This window comes from Haemaphysalis longicornis, unplaced genomic scaffold, assembly GCF_048455015.1.
Source record: "Haemaphysalis longicornis isolate Haplotype H1 unplaced genomic scaffold, Haemaphysalis longicornis Haplotype H1 scaffold_3, whole genome shotgun sequence".
NCBI lineage: Eukaryota > Metazoa > Arthropoda > Arachnida > Ixodida > Ixodidae > Haemaphysalis > Haemaphysalis longicornis.
The window spans coordinates 192,356,346-192,374,241 of NW_027526335.1; the positions used below are offsets into that span (position 1 = coordinate 192,356,346).

Sequence of the window (17,896 nt, forward strand, 5' to 3'; positions counted from 1 at the left end):
TGGGACGCTACGAACGCGCCTTATATCGTTGACTCATTCAAATTACTGCTGAGGAGCGCTCTCTCGTCAGCAGTGGCCACAAGTGCAACAACATTAACGTAACGCAAACGACTTAACGTCGTGCGCCCCCGGAAATGCTCTGCATTTGATCGTGCCCCTCGCGAGGGGGATGTTTCACTGCGTCGCCATGCGAACAGTTTGTCACGCTTTAGTTTCAGTTCTTTCTTTGCTGGGGTGCCGACGAGCGGCGCCACCTCCTCGCACTTCGCCGCGGGAGGATCCGCGGCGGGGGCGAGAGATGGCGCTGGCGTCTCCGCGGCCGCGTCTGCGGCCTCCGCAGGCACCGGCGCCGGCGCGGGGTCATCGCCCTTCTTTAAAAATTTAGTTCGCACGCCACGCAGGAACAATTTTTTTCTTAGAACCAGCGTTCTTTTTCCCATTGCATGTCCATGTGGCGGGTATCGTGATGATGATTGCGATGCTAACCTTTAGCTGCCGCGGTTTGCCCCCAAAACCCAGTTTAATTTACCGCGCGCATCCCACCGCCGCCCTAATTGGATTGTCCCATTGTTTAGCGCCGATAGCCCGCCCACCGGGCCTGTCCTCGACCGATTGTTGCTGTTGTGCCGGTTGCATTGACAGGCGGTTCAAGTGCAGGTCGTGAGTGGATGACGACACCCTTCGGGAACGTGCTTGCCGCTTGTGCACTCTGTTTCTGTTCAGTCTTCGCTGTTTGGCGCCGCTGTTGTAAGCTGCATACTTATGCCTTGCCAGATGAAAAGATTTCATTTTGTGTTCTTCCAGGGTGCGAAAAAGGTCAAGCGGGGTTTTGAGAGCTTTGAATGTTTTCGGTTTGAGGTATTCAGTTACTGTTTATTCAATTTTGCTCAGCTTTGTTTTATGAAGTGTAAATGATATCTCATCTGATACGTTGTTGTGAGGAGTTTTACCCCAGCACATACCACACGCGGTTTTCGTGACAATGGCGAGTTTTAGCTGACCGTTTTTCACGGTCCGCTCCGCTCGCGATAGCAAGCGGGAGCGCCATTGCGCATGCGCGGCGCGCTTGGCCGCGAGCGTCATGGCTCCGATTGCGCTGAGCAGGCTGTCAATACCGGAGCGGACCGTCGATACCGGATAAAACTCTCTAATGACATGAAGCCGCTTTTTTCTTACGCGTGTGTCATGTGGTGTCGTGAACATTTTTTGTATGAGATGAAACTTTAGGGTACTGTTTCCTCACGATGGTACTGAATTTATTTGTGAGAAACACCGTGATTTTGAATGAATGAATGAATGAATGAATGACTTTATTTCTCGTAAATTTTACAAAAACAATACGACGGACGATTCGGGAAAAAGTTGCTCGCAGGCAACTTGACCAGGCCAAAAGCCCGGTAGACACACAGGGCAGCAAGACAGCGAGACGAGAAAAAAAAATTAAATAAAAAATCAGAAAGGAAAAAGAGAAGAGATGTAAAAATAAAAATACAAACAAGAAATCACAGTACAATGTAATCAAAACAAATTGACACCTTTGTCACCACAGAAATAAAATACAAACAAGAATCACCAGTATAATGTAGTTAAAAAAATTTACACCTTTGTCACCACATGGCAACAAGAAAAACGTGGGAGAAATGGGTTTCAAAAAATATCTAGGAAGAAATGCAATCACAGACGAAGTATACATAACTGCTGAAGGTAAAATGCCAGTAGGTTTAATTGGGATCCAGGATTGACGTTTTGATCAATAGGATAATTTAAACAAGGTTGGTAATCTGTGGCGTAGCATTTGTACTCCGTTGTTAGTTCTTGATTGGGGTATTTGCCAGAAATCAGGAGATCGTGTGTTGCAGCAAGTATTATGACGCTCCAGAGAAGCTATATTACAAATATAGTTTAGATTATTCTTTTGTTCCCTATTGTACAGTAATGCCAAACGATAAAAAAAATAAGTGTACAAGTTTTAATACCCTGAGCTCACTGAAAACTTGTTCTGTAGGAAAATCGTACGGCATATTGCAAATTATTCGAATTGGTTTAGTAAACAAATACTTAGTGCGCGATCGGGCAGGGCTAGTTTCCACATTGCATGATGTGGCAACTTTGGGGACGTGTAAAACGAAGCGAAAAATTTTCTAAATAATCGTAATCTTTTTGGGGCCAAATATTTGGAAACTTTTCTGCTAGATTCTGAAGAATTGAGTTTGAGTTAAAGAATTATCTTTAGAAAATATTTCTCCAGTTAGTAGCGAGAGCAATGTCGTTCAAAAGTGGCACTTCTAAAAAAGAAATTTTTTAACACATGGGCCTAAAGGCTAAGCTGTCTAGTTTTCCAGACTTGTTCACCAGAGGCTGCTGAATACTTCGTACCCTGCTCATTATTCTATATAGCAAACTGTTCGCAATACTGCTTCTCGCAAGGTACGCCAAAAAATGAAAATCTGTATAAAGGGGACCACATTTCGACGTCATTAAAAAAACAATGTTTAATATTTTCGCGATACTCACACAAAATGGCACTCAATGAATGAGTATTCTAGGAAGCCAAAAATGTATTGCATTATTTTTGTTTCAACTTGGAAAAATTAGGTCATGTTCAATACATTTCTTTTTGTCCGATCAACAATTGAATAGCAGTTCGCCGTGAAGAAAGACAATTAGTCACGGCTGTTTTTATACATTTTAGAAAATAAAGCGACTGATAAAAAGAAAACTGACCAGAGTATCATACTTACCCATTGTTCAACTTGTTGCGGGAGGCATTGAAATAACTCTGAAGTTTTGCAGGTTTTGTCTTCTTTCAGAGTAAGGTTGCCATTTTAACAATACTTCGTTATCGCCTTGCCTTAGCTGTACCAGAAACCAATATTTTTCATTTCTGACGCTGCTTAATCGCACATTATTAGTAATATACCCACTTTACAAGCTCGTAACCACGCCGCTGGTAGTGAGGATGTTTGTCATGCGATCGTCGCGGTCGTGGGTGTATTTTTGTTCTAACTTGGAAAAACGTCGCCTTTTCAGCTGTCCGCGTTTCCTGCTCCCAGGGATGGTAAATTGCTTCCTGAAAAAATTCTTTTTATTTCTTAGGAAGAGAAACTTTTATCACATTACAAAATCTGTCTACCCTTGCCTCGGACACTTCAATGTTAACGGGAAGGTGCAGCTTTCTACTTCCAAGCACCTTCAAAGTGTCGACAAGCGCTGGTCACAACCTTCTCTGGAGCTGGTCGGCAATACTGTCCGATAAGGCAAATGCTACTAGTCGCAGCAGAGGCAAATTAGTGTGTTTATGAGCGTCGCAATGTCGAGAGAGACTACGACCACTGTCGGCGCCGCCACAGTCCTGACTCTGCGTGTGCATGCTTGGGGTTGGTCAAAATCAAGCGACAGCTTGAAGAGCATCCACCAATATACGCTGTACTAGCGTATACAGGGTGGCCCAGCTATCATGCACCAAGATTTAAAAAAGAATAATGACGTAACTCGAATAAAATCTAGTGCATAATGTTTGCAGTACTGTAGAGAAGCGGACAGTATTTTTTGTTAATGAGACTTAATTAATTGTAATTAATTATCTAACTAGAGAAGTATTGTCCTAATCACGAAAGTGTAAATGAGGCACTTGTAGGTACCCACGAGGGGCATCTAAGTGCGGTATTTTCAGCGAAGAACTAATTGCGTACACATTTATTCTGACTGATAAAGAAAGCCCGCGAAATATGAAAAATACCAGGTGACGGCGCCTCCGCGCGCTTCGTAAAGCAATACAGTGCAGTACGATGTTCCATACACAATGTTAAAGTTTCATATCAAACACAAAATGGTCGTATGGCACCGCTTTGGCTGTCCTTATGTGAACACACCCTTAAAGTCTATCTTATTGGTTTGCTAATCTGCTAAGTGCAAACATTCATGTCTTGTGTTTTGCTCTCGTTTGGCTTCGCCTTCCAACCACGGTCGCTCCGTGGATTAGGGGATTTTTTCTAACCATCCGTTCTTGTCGCCCCCCTCAGTGGCTAAGGCGTTGCGCTGCTGAGCACGAGGACGCGGGTTCGATTCCCTGACGCGGCGGCCGCTTTTCTGATGGAGGCGAAAAGCAAAAACGTCTGTGTGTACGAGATTTCGGCGCACGTTACAGATCCCCAGGTGGTCAAAATTAATCCGGAGCCCTCCACTACGGCGCGCCTCATCGCCTGCGTTGCGTCGGCGCGTTAAACCCTACAGTCAACCAAGCAATCATCATGTTGTCGCCCCTCACCCCTCACCCCTCCTCGTCTCTCTCTCTCTCTCTCTCTCTCTCTCTCTCTCTCTCTCTCTCTCTCTCTCTCTCTCTCTCTCTCTCTCTCTCTCTCTCTCTCTCTCTCTCTCTCATTGCGCGCGAAACCGTACTCGAGTTCAACAACAGGTCCCGAACTGTTTCTCACACCGAGAACGAACGCGGAAATACCTACAGGCAAAGCGCGGCCAAAGTTCGCCGCTTGTCACAAGTGGAATCGTGACGTCACAGCGATCGCAGCGCCGGTCTCTGCAGTGGAGGCCTTCGTAGCGTCCACGAGAGGCTGTGTTTGCACTGGATTATCGCGCAATCATGCTTGATTTAGGAACAATGTATGTCGCCACTGAAAACAGCCTGTACGTCGCGGTGACGTACGTCTCGTCGAATCGTCTGCGATCGGACGTGACCGATGGCTCGTGTACCGACGATAACTGCGCATGCGTTCGGACACTTTTCTTGCGTGCGGCGGCCTTTTTTTTTTTTTTGCGGCGCCTTTCGTCGGGCCATTGTGACGGCGGCTGACCTGCAATCGGCGGGGAATCTTTCCTCGTTCGGCTCGCTTCGCGAGTTGTGCAGGACGCACCCGCCTGTCCGACCTTGCTGTCGGGATTCTTTTGTCTCCCTCGGTTGTAATATAATTTTGCCTGTTGCAATGGCCTTTTCCTCGTTACTTCCTCTAAATCGCAACTGTTTTGCGACTTACGCTTGGTTTCTTTTCTTTCCTTCTTTCTTTCTTTTGCGTGGTCGAGGGAAGCGTGGCTCGTATGTAAACGCTATCGGCTTTTTCAGGGAGCCTAACCGGCGCAAAAAAAAAAAAAAAGGACTGTTCAAAAGTGGTCATGTTTTTTATGGCGCTGAACAAAACGCGGGCACAGATCAGGGAAATGAAGCCAGAATGCTTGCAGCAAGCCCGCCTCAATTGGGGGATATACGTGGAAATAATAATTTCAAACAAAATGTTGTCTTTGCAGTGTTTAATGTAATAAACAAGCTCGCAAGCGACCTACGTTTTTAGTGCATTAACGAGACGATATTGCAACTTCTCGCCCAAGTACGTGTACGGGGCCACCCGCGTGCACTTAGGTTTTGCCTGCGTAAAGCCGGGTTAATGATGCGTTCCTGTCTTATGTAAGTCAGGTTTCCTAACTTGGGTAATTCACGCGGGCTGGTGCGTATGTGTTAATTATACATTAGCCGAACACGTTTTTTTTGTGAGCCACACCTTGCGAAAGAAGGTGCTCGCTACAAATTTGCAAGCGAAGCTTTGAAATTACTTACTTGAATGTGCGATTGAGCATACTGAACGTCAATGGGAGTGACCTGAATTCACGTTCGCAGGTCTATGGGTAGGCCACGGGTGATTAGGTCGAAGAGCAGGCACGCATGTCCGTCCGCGCAATCCGGTTTCCGACGCGGCGCGTCAAAATATCAAGCAGATTGGATTCGCGCGGGAGCGGCCGACGCGGCAGGTCATCCGGCAGCCAAACCGGTTCTCGTAGCGGAGATGCGTGCGGGAACGCGTGCTTTTTCGCTCATGTGTTCGACCCACGACCAACTATACATGGTCATGGTTCGACTGGCACGCGCTCTGTGAGCGTACTCGTGGGCGTCCTGTGGACCCCGAAGTCCGCAGTTTAGGCAGTAGGTAACCGTTAAAAAGCCCAAAGGCTCGTGCGTACGTCGTCTGCTCCCGCAACTTCCGGTTCGATATCTCGTCTGGCCGCCCGTACACCGGCGGCTTTCACGCGCGTGTGTCCGGGTTGTTTATTTGTCGCAGAGTGCTTACCTTTCAGAGAAGCCCCTGGTAGGATTAATCGTTGTTTTCCATTGAATGTGCGATGCATGAACGTTTTTTTTTTCTTCGGTGGAAACAGATAAATAATGCGCACACACGCGCGTGAAAGCCGCCGGCGTACGGGAGGCCAGGAGAGCTCTCGAACCGGAAGTGGCGGCACTCCGTGGGAGAAAACAATACCGGTATTTTCAGTGGGTTGCGCCAGGTGGCGCTACGCGTTTTTTAGCTCCCGGTCAGCGCCGCCGACGACGCCGGCTTTTCTGCGTCGCGGGGACCTTAACGGTACTCGTTCAAAAAGGGAAGGAAGGTGAGGAGCCTGAGCGTTGACTTGTCGAGTATACGGCGTCGCGTGGCGCGTGATTGGTCCAGAATATAGGCCGACTGGCATATTTCCGTCAAGCAATACCACCCGCCATTGATCGCTTCCCATACCGTTTTGTTTTCGACGTACCCGGGCTACTCTTCCACGAAAGAGAGAAGAAAGATGACGTTGTCCTGGCGCAATGTTCTGTACAATCGCACACAAAGGATCTGCTGCTCTCAGCGAGGCGCTCAGCCCGCATATGCGTGCTCGCCCGCGTCACAGAACAGGGAGGATTTTAGAGAAGCAAAGGTCTAGCTTTGCCTGTAGTGCCAGAAAAAGCGTAGTGGCGGCGTCGTGAACTACCCAGTACGCCCGCTTGATGGCGCTGTAAACACGGCTTTGTAAACATGGCGGATGCTTTTTGCACAGGCCGCTTGAGCTCCTTAATAACATGGCTGCCCTCGCACGGCGGCCGCCGGCTCGCTGCTCCACGGCCGGACTCGACTCTCCTCCTCCCGCGCGCGAAAGGGGCGTCGAGTCCGGCCGTGGCTGCTCCTGCTGGCTCCTGGCTGGCACGCTGGTCGCGTGTTTACTTGCGCCGCGCTAGTGAAGTGATGTTACGCCAGGTGACCAGATGGCCTCGACTGGCACAGACCACAGTGAGCAGCAAGTGAGAACAAATCGTTTATTGACATCCGCAAGTTTACAGAGGCCAGGACATCATTTCATTTCGATCGCTGCAATTGTACGTCGCTTTCGTGACAACATTTTTTTTTTTTTGCCATAACAACTCGTTCACTTGCACTAAGATTTCGAACGAAGGGCACAAATGAAGTATTGACGGCGACAACGGTTTCCTTTGCACCGTCTTTCTAGCGGAGTGCATAACACTCACCTTCTGTTTGAAGAATCGAATATTCTGGCCTCGACAGCTGCCTTCCGATGCGGAATTTCCCACATTTGTCATTCCACAAGCACTCAATTCTCGTGTTTTGCCAGTCCTCTCAACAACTGATGGACGCAAAAGCACATAACAGCAATAACAGTCACGAAACCGGTGCTCCGCGCACATTGAAACGGTCGGCCGTTGCAGCGGTTTCAATTTGAATTGGCGGCTTTGTGGTTGCGAATTCAGAAACAAGGTGGTGCACCAGTCGGCTGTTCGTAAAAAGTTGCGTACATTTTTGCTCAACGGATGTTTGATGCGGAACTTGTTAATAGTATTTTTAAATAACACATTGTAAGCGAACTGTGTGGGCTCTTTGAGTCACGGAATGAATGTTTTGTATTCTATACCAAAAGTAACATTTTGCCTGCGCCGTCTGGTGGGCTTGATGGTCGAAAACAGCGCTTTAGGTTGGTCAAGGTTGGTCACGTGGGGCGTCGATTTTTACGCCGCCTATAGGGAAGACAGGGAACGTCCAAGCTTGCGAGCCCTGCCCGCTGTTTCACTAAAACCGTGCAGCACTCGCAAAGCTACGGATTGGTGCAGCCAATCAGGAGCGCCGGCGGTTCGTTTTTTTCTCCGCGCGGAGTCTGTCCTCTACAAGGAGGTGGTCTTCTACCGCCGTGAAACGGGAAAGCAGACGACGCGCCATCCGGGGACTACTTTCTGGCGCGCATTGTTATTGCCGCTCTCCTGTTCACTGCTCGCGGCTTCCGAAGCGCTGCGCGGAATTAGGGAAGCGGAGCAGGGTAACTGCTGGTTCATTGTCCGCCTCCGTCCTCGCGCATGTAGACGGCAGCGATGTGCATATGCATGCATCCCCTCGTGTTCTTCTTCCCTCTTGTTTCTGCGTGTCTAAAAACACGTCCGGGTCGGTCGTCGGGCCGAATGCAGGATATACGCGGCGGCGTTCGATGCGCGCCATTGGATTCGAAATCGCAGATAGAAATGTATATATGGACAGGCTTGCACGCGATTGCACACACCTGTGTGACTCGCATCATGCAGGGACGAGGTCCCGTCAAGCCCGTGCAGGGCGCACGGGGAAATACCGTGTTCTGGGGGGCGCGCTTCCTTGCTTTGTATGGCGTGTACACGCGGTTTCACCCTTTGCGGGGCCGTGCCGACATGGCATTTATCATAAAGGCTCATATTATACTTAAATGGATCAGGGTTCGTGTTGTGGCGTGTTGGGCAATGGTATTGAAAGGGCATGGCAAGCCAAGTTCACGCGCTTCCTTTTTTTTTTTTACCTCGAACTCGTGATGCCGAAAGTTGTTGGGGGAAATGCTGCGATTTCGAGCGTATTGACATGGAAAGAAGGAACGCGGTCTTAAATTAAATCAGCGAGGTTTTGCCGAGCAAAGTCGACTTACTCCGAAATTCTCCAGGTCGGTGTGAAAATTGGAATTAATTCCGATGATTGCACGTGTTCGTAGTTCGAATTTTGAGTACAGCTGTCGAAGTATTTTTAGATGCGGTGGTGTACGGTTTCAAACGAACCCGATACGAAAAGCATCAGGGAAAATGGGGACGTGCTATATACTCGAGTAACCACTCCTGGAACGTCGCATTGAATGGACAAATTCTTGCACCCTCCCTCCGTCTGCACCTGTAGAACAGTGATTATTATTATTATTATTATTATTATTATTATTATTATTATTATTATTATTATTATTATTATTATTATTATTGTGATGATAATGCATGCACGCATGTTTGGCGTTACAAAAACTACCTGCATTGTGCCCTCCGTGGTGTTCTTCGCAGCTTGATTTCCTTCCTGTGTTCACTCGGTGACCCGCTCATTCCCCCAATTCTGATAAACCCGCCGTGGTGGCTCCGTGGCTACGGCGTTGTGCTGTTGAGCCCAAGGACGTGAGTTCGATTCCCGGCCGCGGCGGCCGCTTTTCTGATGGAGGCGAAAAGCGAAAACGCCCGTGTTTTCGAGATTTCGGCGCGCGTTTGAGATCCCAAACGGTGGTCAAAATTGATCCGGAGCCTTCCACTACGGCTCGCCCCATCGCCTTCGTAGTTAAACCCCACAATCAAATCAAAATATAAGCTTCTGGTCTCGGTGCATTCTTGATCTGATCCCTGTACGGCAGTGGTGGTCGATCGAGAAGTCGACTGAAGAAGAACTTTCTTCCACTCCCTGCGGCAGTCTTGAAAATTTCTCGTCAGTCGACTGTTCTTGACAGGTCGTAGTCGCTCGGGTCACGGCCTGGGGGTTTAAATAAGTGACACGGTGTAAATGACGTCGAAAAGACGGGCGGTGAAAAATATTCTTTTCGGTTGTGTCGTTTTTTGCGCTTTGGAAAAAATTCTGCCAAACGCCGTTTGTTATGACAATAGCGGCTATCGCCCAAACACCGATATTACAGTTGGGTCTGTCTGCGGGTCGCTGGTCCGCTTTAATGCGGCTGTTTAACCTTTCCGAGTGGCGATAGCGGTCGCTCGCAAATGGGACTAAGGTAGATAACTCTGCATACAGGGTACTTCTGATTTGGTTACAGGAATGGCTTTTCCGGCATTTTTCATGAAATGTGGCATCAGGCGTACTGCTAGTGTGCGCTATAGTTGCAGTAGTTGCAGCACGCGTGCAAGAGTAGGTGGTAAAGTTCGATCAGAAAAAAAAAATTAAAAATGGGGGAATGGAAGTGGCTATTCTCGTGTGCCATGTGTGCGTCGTTATATTCGTAGTTTGGGGTGGGCCGAGGCACGTTTGAAAAAGACCGGTCCCCGGTCGAAACGTTTGAATAAATAATGTTATGTTTCTCGCTGCGACATACTCCATCGTGTTGAGTATATATATATGAAGGTACTCGAAAACTTCGAACAAGGTAGAAACCACGATTGTTGCCAACGTTTCAGCAAAAAGACTGGCGAATTCGTCAGGGCCATATTAGGTAAGTAGAGACACACACAAAAAAAAACATTACAAATAAAAGTTTACTGACGTTTCAGGAAAAGGACTTCCGTTCTGACTCTGTAGAAAGGAAGTCCTCTTCCTGAAACGCCTGCAAACTTTTATCATTGGTTTTCTTGTGTACCTCTGTCTCTACCTTCCTTATTTTCTGCTATATATATATATATATATATATATATATATATATATATATATATATATATATATATATATATATATATATTGATTGATTGATTGATTGATTGTAGGGTCTAACGCGCCGACGCAACGCAGGCGATGAGGCGCGCCGTAGTGGAGGGCTCCGGATTAATTTTGACCACCTGGGGATCTTTAACGTGCGCCGAAATCTCGTACACACGGGCGTTTTTGCTTTTCGCCTCCATCAGAAAAGCGGCAGCCGCGGCCGGGAATCGAACCCGCGATCTCGTGCTGAGCAGCGCAACGCCTTAGCCACTGAGCCACCGCGGTGGATATATATATATATAAATAATATATAGCCACACTGTGAGCAACCCAGCGATGGCGGGCGGCGTGTCTTTAACATTTTCGAAATAATGTTTAGAAATACATATACAATTTAACCTTGTACAAATACTTGAGTTAAAAAGTTTTCGATACGTAAGTAAACGTGTCAGCAGTTACAGTAACTGCTAGGTTTGCGGGTCACGTGACAGGGACACATATTGTAGTGTCAAGTTTTGACACTACGAACCGCCACCCTTCCGATTTCAGGAAGTTTGCTGCCAAATTAAAATTATTTCTGCCAATTTGTTTAGAAATTGCTTGTGGTTACCGGGATATATAAAATACTGGCTTTCATATGAGCTAGAGAACATATACGCGACAAAAATCGGTTGTCGGTCCCTTTAAATTACTTTTTGCATTCATTGAGGAAACGTTTCCAAGAGAAGAGATTCACTAGAGGTTTGTGAACTGACGCTCTAAAGTGCATCGGCAAAAATTTAGCAGTCGGTGAGTTCATGTGTGTTACACGTAGAATTTTCTTTAGCACATAATTATGTTTTAAGCACATAATTATGCGAGCACATACTTATGTTTTGAAGTGCAGTAATGCGTCATTCTCATACTTTAATGCCTACAAGACTAGCCATGTTAGACCCGCAGCATTGCGAACGTATTGCTGGCAAAATTGATTTTTGACGTCACTTATACGTTCTAATTATTCTCATGCTACATGAATGAGACAACTGAAACTATATTTCTCACGGTATGATCGCAACATGAAGCTGCGGGAGTGATGTGCTGCATGTGCAGGAAACATTGTTGCTCTTTTCTTTTCTTTACAGAGGTGGAGTTTTGTGAAATGTACGGGGGCGCTGCTCTCTTAAAATTCGTAAATACGTCGAAGATCCACAAGTTCAATTTTTACGTATACCTGAAGGTCATCTAAAGTTACTTCTGTACATTGTGTGAGTCCCGGGTTCTTTTCGGCTTCTTTCCGTGCTGTCTGGTTTTGTAATTTTGAAACGTGGGAAATAATGGGATATATGACGACTTTAGATAGCTGTGCAGGGGTGTGATGACAGATAGAGCACACCGGATCATTTACGTTTAGCAACTTATCAAACGATAGGCGCAAATTTTCTACCCGTCTTGTGGCGGAGTATGTGTGCACGCAAACGTGACAAACACAATTCTGGGAGCACATTTTTCTCTGCTTCAGAAAATCGGTTTGGTGTTCCTGTCTGTTGTCTCCTCCAGCAGAAGCTCATTGTGTCGCTCAAAAGAAGACTTCCCTCTTCTCAAAAATGGTATTTTTGGCTGCCGTAAAATCGCACTGTGCTGTTCCAAAGCGTACTTTTTGCGCTAAAAAAAAAACTGCTCCAAAAGGACTTGGGGCGATTACATCACCAAACGTGTTTTCACGCTGTTATCATTCTATGTAACAGTCACATGTTCAATCTTCACCCCTTTCGAAGGGGCCATGGAGATAAATTACAAGTTTGGTTCATTAGAAAGGCTGCTTTGTCTCAATAACAGCGTCATTAGTAATTTTGTCGCGGACTTCAAACAAATAATCGAGGTATTAGAGAAAATTAACAGATGAAGCAGTGGCGACTCCGCAGCCACTTTCTGGCGAGGTCGCTATGACGTCACTAAATTTCGAATGCGATTTCCGGCCGCTGACCTAAGCCACCCCGAATGAACATGACGTGGCCATTGTAACGGGACCTTTAGTTCTGCTTGTTCCTATCATTTGAACACGTGCAGTTTAAGCACTTATAGTTATGTTTTCAATGTTGGCCCATATTACGTCGCTGTTACGCAACATTTGATGAAGGTTTTTCAACATTTTCTCTAGCGTTTTTTTTTTCCTTGTTAAAAAACGTCTCTTGTGGCTGAGAGTTACGAAAGAGTTACGAAAGGCTAAGTTCTCCCGAGTAGATCAAAGTTGTGTTCTGCCTTCGTGGCCCGGATTTTGGTTCGCGCGCTCACACATTGCATGCAGTTAGTTAAACGGGCGCTACGTAGACGTCCGCTAACTAAGCCCGCGAACTCGCCTGTGTGACGTCACGGGCGACGTAAGCCAATCAGCGGACAGGACTTTGCGGCAGACGTGGCGCTCTCGAACGAGGGGTATTTCGTTTCAAAAAAAGTGCGCGTAAATCTTCCCGAAACTTTCGGAACACGGCGTGCGCGTTGTCGACTTTAATCAGGCCATGTCCCGACTTTATTTAGGCGACGTTTAAAGGCTACTTCAGTGTGTCTCTAGGTATTATGTCCCGCTGCCGAATGACGACATACCCGACGTCTGTTGTAAAATGAAAACCCGCGCGGCACGAACCTGAGTCGTTGCTAAGTCGAACAGAAGTACGCCCGATACCCCCCTTCCCCCTGGAGTATGTGATGTTCAGAATGGATTGGATCGCCAACAACATTGCAATCGGTGCAGAGTATGTGAACAAACTAGACTGGGGTCGTGTACAGCCGCATGGCTTCGCTGTAGCCGGAGCCAACGTTTATAGATACTTTTATAGATATAGATACTTTTAGATATAGATATAGATTTAGATTTAGATATAGATATAGATACTAGATATAGATACGTGATATAGATACTTTTATAGATATAGTATCTATAAACGCTGGCCGGAGCGGGGTTGCTCAAAGAAAAAAAGTCCTTTGTTAAACGTTGCGACATAGAAATGCAACCTTACCAAATAAGACGTAAACATAAAAAGAACTCGTAGTGCTGCGAATGTGGCTTCAGTTGAAGCTACTATAGATTTAAAAAGTTTGAATAAAAATGTTAATCAATTCTTGGTCATTGAACCCTCAGGTTTCGGTACGGGTTCGTAAATGGTAAATCAGCGTGAGCTGCGTACCCGGACAATCCGTGGTGTACGATTAGAAAAGCAGCCTTGTCACCCCCTTTTCCCACTTATTCATTGTTTGAAAGCGCCGTGTGACCTTTTAAAAAAGCCGTGTTGCCATTTCGCACACGTGAAACAGCTGCAGCCTCGTTAGCGAGGTCTTAATGCGCGCACATTGCAACTCGTGCACAAATCAACTTTTCTGCGAGCGCCACACATGTGGGAGGGCAACAGGCCCGGCAGAGGCGGACGCTGGCAAAGGTCAGCCGCCAAAGCTGCGCCCTGTGTGGACCCAAATGAGTTTTCCCGGACGAAACACCAGGCAGGCGAGTAAACGTGAAGAGGGAAAAAGAAAGGCTTTGGCTGCCGCAGGTGCGTAAAGGCGGAAAAGTGTGTGGAGCGGTTACTGAAGCCGCGCCTCTGTTGCGCGTTTGCGTTAGCTCCTCGCATTCAGCTTTTGGGGGGCTTAAAAAGAAAGCCCTTGACTCTTGCGTTGTACACGTGTTGGCGTGCGCGTTAGGCTCGCGGCCGCTCCCGGCGTCGGCTCTCGTGGAAGCTTAGCATGCTTGTATACGCCAAACACGAAGTTTGCGTCTGCAGCTTGTTTCTTTTTTCCCTTTGCCGTTGGCACACCCGTGGCAACGGCTTATGGGGAAAATGGTTTGGCATACAAGCTGTCCCTTTCTTTAGGTTTCCTTTCTTTTTTTTTTTTTTTTTGCGTTCGGTGGTTTTAGTCTAAATCTACGACGCACGCGTCTAAAACGTGCCTGAGCCGTTTGGTGCCGTCATTTGGGCGTCAGCTTTGTGCTTATTGGTGCAAAGCCGGCCGCTGGCTTCGTAAATGCACCGGTGTGATGGCCCGTCGTCACCACATTTTGTGTGTACAGTCAAACCTCGATATATCGAACAGGGGTATATCGAATTATTGCCCATATCGAACACTTTCTATATCGCGCGGAAAATCACATGCATTTTTATTTTTTTATTTCGAACTGGGACGGACATGAAATGGGTATATCGAACTCCGCCACCACAGACTGGCCAGACCACTCGCGCTCTGTTGACAGGCGGTGAGCTATCCTGCAGTATCCTCGAGGATAGCGGTGGCGCGATGGGCGTTCCCGACTGCTGCGCATCGGTTGCGCCGAAGCAGAATTGGGCGGTGCAAAAGAAGAATGCGAGCTTGAAGAAACCTTGGGCCAGCTGGAGCGCTTTTTGGTGCTGAGCCACGAAGCATGTGCATCGATGACTTTGTTGGTGGTGACGACAGCACGGGAACGACGGTGGAGTTGACGGGTGTGGAGATGCTAGCGGACGTTACTACTGAGCGCACAAACGAAGACGCTGCCGAGGTTGTACCCGCAAGCGCTGATATTGCCCCGCTCCCGACTTCGACCGAGGCTTCTGCGGTTTTGGGCCTACCGCACCGGTACTGCAGCGCTATAGAAGGCACCGGCTTGTCACTTGTGGAACGTTTGGACTACATTGAGGAAGTCGTGTATGACAAGCCAGGCTACCCTTCTGCAGTACTTTAAGGCAAAATATTAAATACTTTGAAGCATCAAGTGAATGTTTACTGCACAGTTCGCTCATTTGGTGATATGTACCAGCTTATGACGCGATTTTACGTGATTTTGTATATCGAATTCTTGTTATATCGAACTATTTTGTGGGCACCGCGCTGTTCGATATATCGAGGTTTCACTGTACAAGTTAACGGCGTCCGGTGGTTTGCCTACGCCGTCGGTGGTCATTGCCTTGTGTTGCTGTCCACGGCTGGCCCTGAATCCAGAAAGGCGCCTTCGGGCTTGGGTGGTTTCTGGCGTATACTCAAGCTCTTGCTGAATCCACTTCTCAAGCTGGCCCGTGAACTCGCGAGAGGTCCAGCTATGTTGCGTCGCTTCAGAGTCGAGACTTATCGGCGTACGATCACTTTCGCCTCAGAAGAAGACTCGCGGTGTCCTTTTAGAGGACTAGCTGAAGTCGAGCTGCGTGCCAGTCGCGCCGTTGATTTCAGATGCGAGAACTGCGAATCGTTTCTCGTGTTTGTGCAGAAGAGAGGCGGAAGCCGCACGTATTGCGAGACGTCCGATGCAGTTTGTAAAGAACTACAGCTTTCGCAACGGTCCGGGTCGGTTCTTTCGGTCGACAACCCGTTCTCGCGGTCGCGAATACTTGATTGGAGGGTTTAACGCGCCGGCGCAACGAAGCCGATGAGGCGCGCCGTATGGCTCCGGGTAAATTTTGACCACCTGGGGATCTTAAACGTGCGCCTAAATCTCGTACACACGGGTGTTTTTGCTTTTCGCCTCCATCGGTCGCGAATACTTGCCCGCTTCTTTTTCCTCTGCGGTTCGAAAAAAAAAAAAAAAAAAACTAACCGCCGCGTCACTATATACGACTCCGCGTCTCTCGTCCAGTGTTCGTCAAACGACACATCGCAGCCTTCCCTCGGTCTCCTTGACACGGCCCTCAACGTATACCGCGTTGGCAGAGAGAGGATTCGGTCTTTTGTGAGCGTGCTAGCGTACACACACCCGCTGAATCGCTAACAAGCGCTCTTCCGGAGCGTGTCCTATCTCACCCCGTAATCCTCAGCAGGCTGTCTATGCTGTGCCGACCGTGGTGTATAGCCCAAGGTCGCGGGTTCGAATCCCGGCCGCGGCGGCCGCTTTTGTGAGGGAGGCGAAAAGTGACAACGCCCGTGTGTTCGAGATTTCGGCGCGCAATAAAGATCCCCAGGCGGTCAAAATTAATCCGGAGCCATACACTACTGCGCGCCTGTCTGTAGCGTCGGCGCGATAAATCCAATCAATCAATCAATCAATCAATCAATCAATCAATCAATTAAGCAAGCAAGCAAGCATGCGTCAATCAATCAATCAATCAATGCGATGGGTACCTCCCCGGCGGGCAGAGGTCGACACTGTTGCTGCTCCCTTGTAGCTTATCCTCTTCTTTCTCTCTCCCTCTCTCCCCTGTTTTCCGTATTGCACGCTGTGGATAAGATACGGCATGCTTCCCTTCTACCTTCGGCTCCGATACGGGGCCGGCGCGACGTCAGCCTGTTTCCGCAGGTCGCGCAAAGCGTTTGCGGATGTGTCGTCGTCGCATGCGAGCCGACTCCGTCAGTTATTGTCGCGCCGGCCTCACGGGCAGCTGCTGCGGCCGCGACGTACGCCCCCCTCCCCCGTCGGCGTCGAGTCATCGTCGGGCCTGAGTCCCTGGCTGGAGGCGTGCAAGCGAGGCGCGATTTTGTTTCTATCTGCCGCTCGCGCGAGTCGGACGACTCTTGGATGTACGTCGTGCCCTGAGGAACAGCGGCTCGAGGGATATTCGCTGCTGTGATCTCTCTGTGGTCACGACCCGGTTGGTAGTTCGTCTGACTGTGCGCGCACTTCAAGAACGAGGCGAGAAGATGCCGGCGTTTACGAGGGCATTGGCTGTGCTGCTCTACAACAAGATTCGGTAAACAACTTCACTCCCTTATATTTCTCGCGGTTAGCGTTTGCCGGGAGATGTTAGCACGTGTCTTATCTCGGGTGTAACAGAATGTATCGTTTCGTGTAAAAATCGATACTTCCCGATACGGGCGCAGTTTTTTTTTTCGTCGTGTTTTAAAAGTATGTTAGCGCAGCTTTTAGCAAGCCGACCCCTATCTTGCATGCGATGTCGTCATGTTGAAAACGTGGTTTTTCCAGGTCCAGTGATAATCAGTCGGGCGGGGCGCTATAGAATTTAGCTTTTGGCAACGAATTACTCGGAATTCTAAAACATTATTCTGCAAGTTATCTTCGCAATGTTCGTACTTAATCTGAAACCTAGTTGCTTGCGAGATTTTAAGAGCTGTATGAAATGACTAAGCTGCGGTAATGAACAGTTCACAGTATCCTATGAGTGTTTTGTCGGAGATTTTGCGGGAGTTTGTAATCTGGATGCTAAACACTATTTATCTCCCTACACTTCATCGTTAGATGGAAAAGCTATAATAAAATGGAGTTGATGGGGGGGGGGGGGTGTAATCTGTGTTGGAGAGCTTCATTGAACAACAAAAAATGCGCTGATGCGTGATACCCGCGTGCAATTCTTAATCTTAAAAGAGATCGACTACATAGGGAGCCGTTTTACACTTCCAAGCCTTTTTTATGTCAGTGCTGTCGCTTACGAGCTTCGCCTTGCACTCATGGTTGAGGGGAATTATCAAAACCAAAGTCCTGACCTCAGCGTAAAGTTATAGAAGCCTTGTCGCCTGCTGCAGCAGATGTGCCGCTGACGTTAATCAGCTACAAATGAGATATA

At 47.9% G+C, this 17,896-nt stretch overlaps 1 protein-coding gene across 3 annotated transcripts in view; it reads left to right on the forward strand.

The window, feature by feature from the left end:
- Mtd (TLD domain-containing protein mustard) overlaps window positions 1–17,896 on the forward strand; it is a 190,968-nt gene that overhangs the window by 80,451 nt on the left and 92,621 nt on the right. The window contains exon 1 of one of the 3 annotated variants that reach the window (XM_077704983.1): window positions 16,684–17,065. The exons of the other annotated variants lie outside the window; for them this stretch is intronic. Coding sequence (XP_077561109.1) covers window positions 17,016–17,065 — 50 coding nt within the window. The 5' untranslated portion in view covers window positions 16,684–17,015. Of the gene's footprint in view, window positions 1–16,683; window positions 17,066–17,896 lie in introns of those variants that run through there. 3 annotated transcript variants of the gene reach the window in all.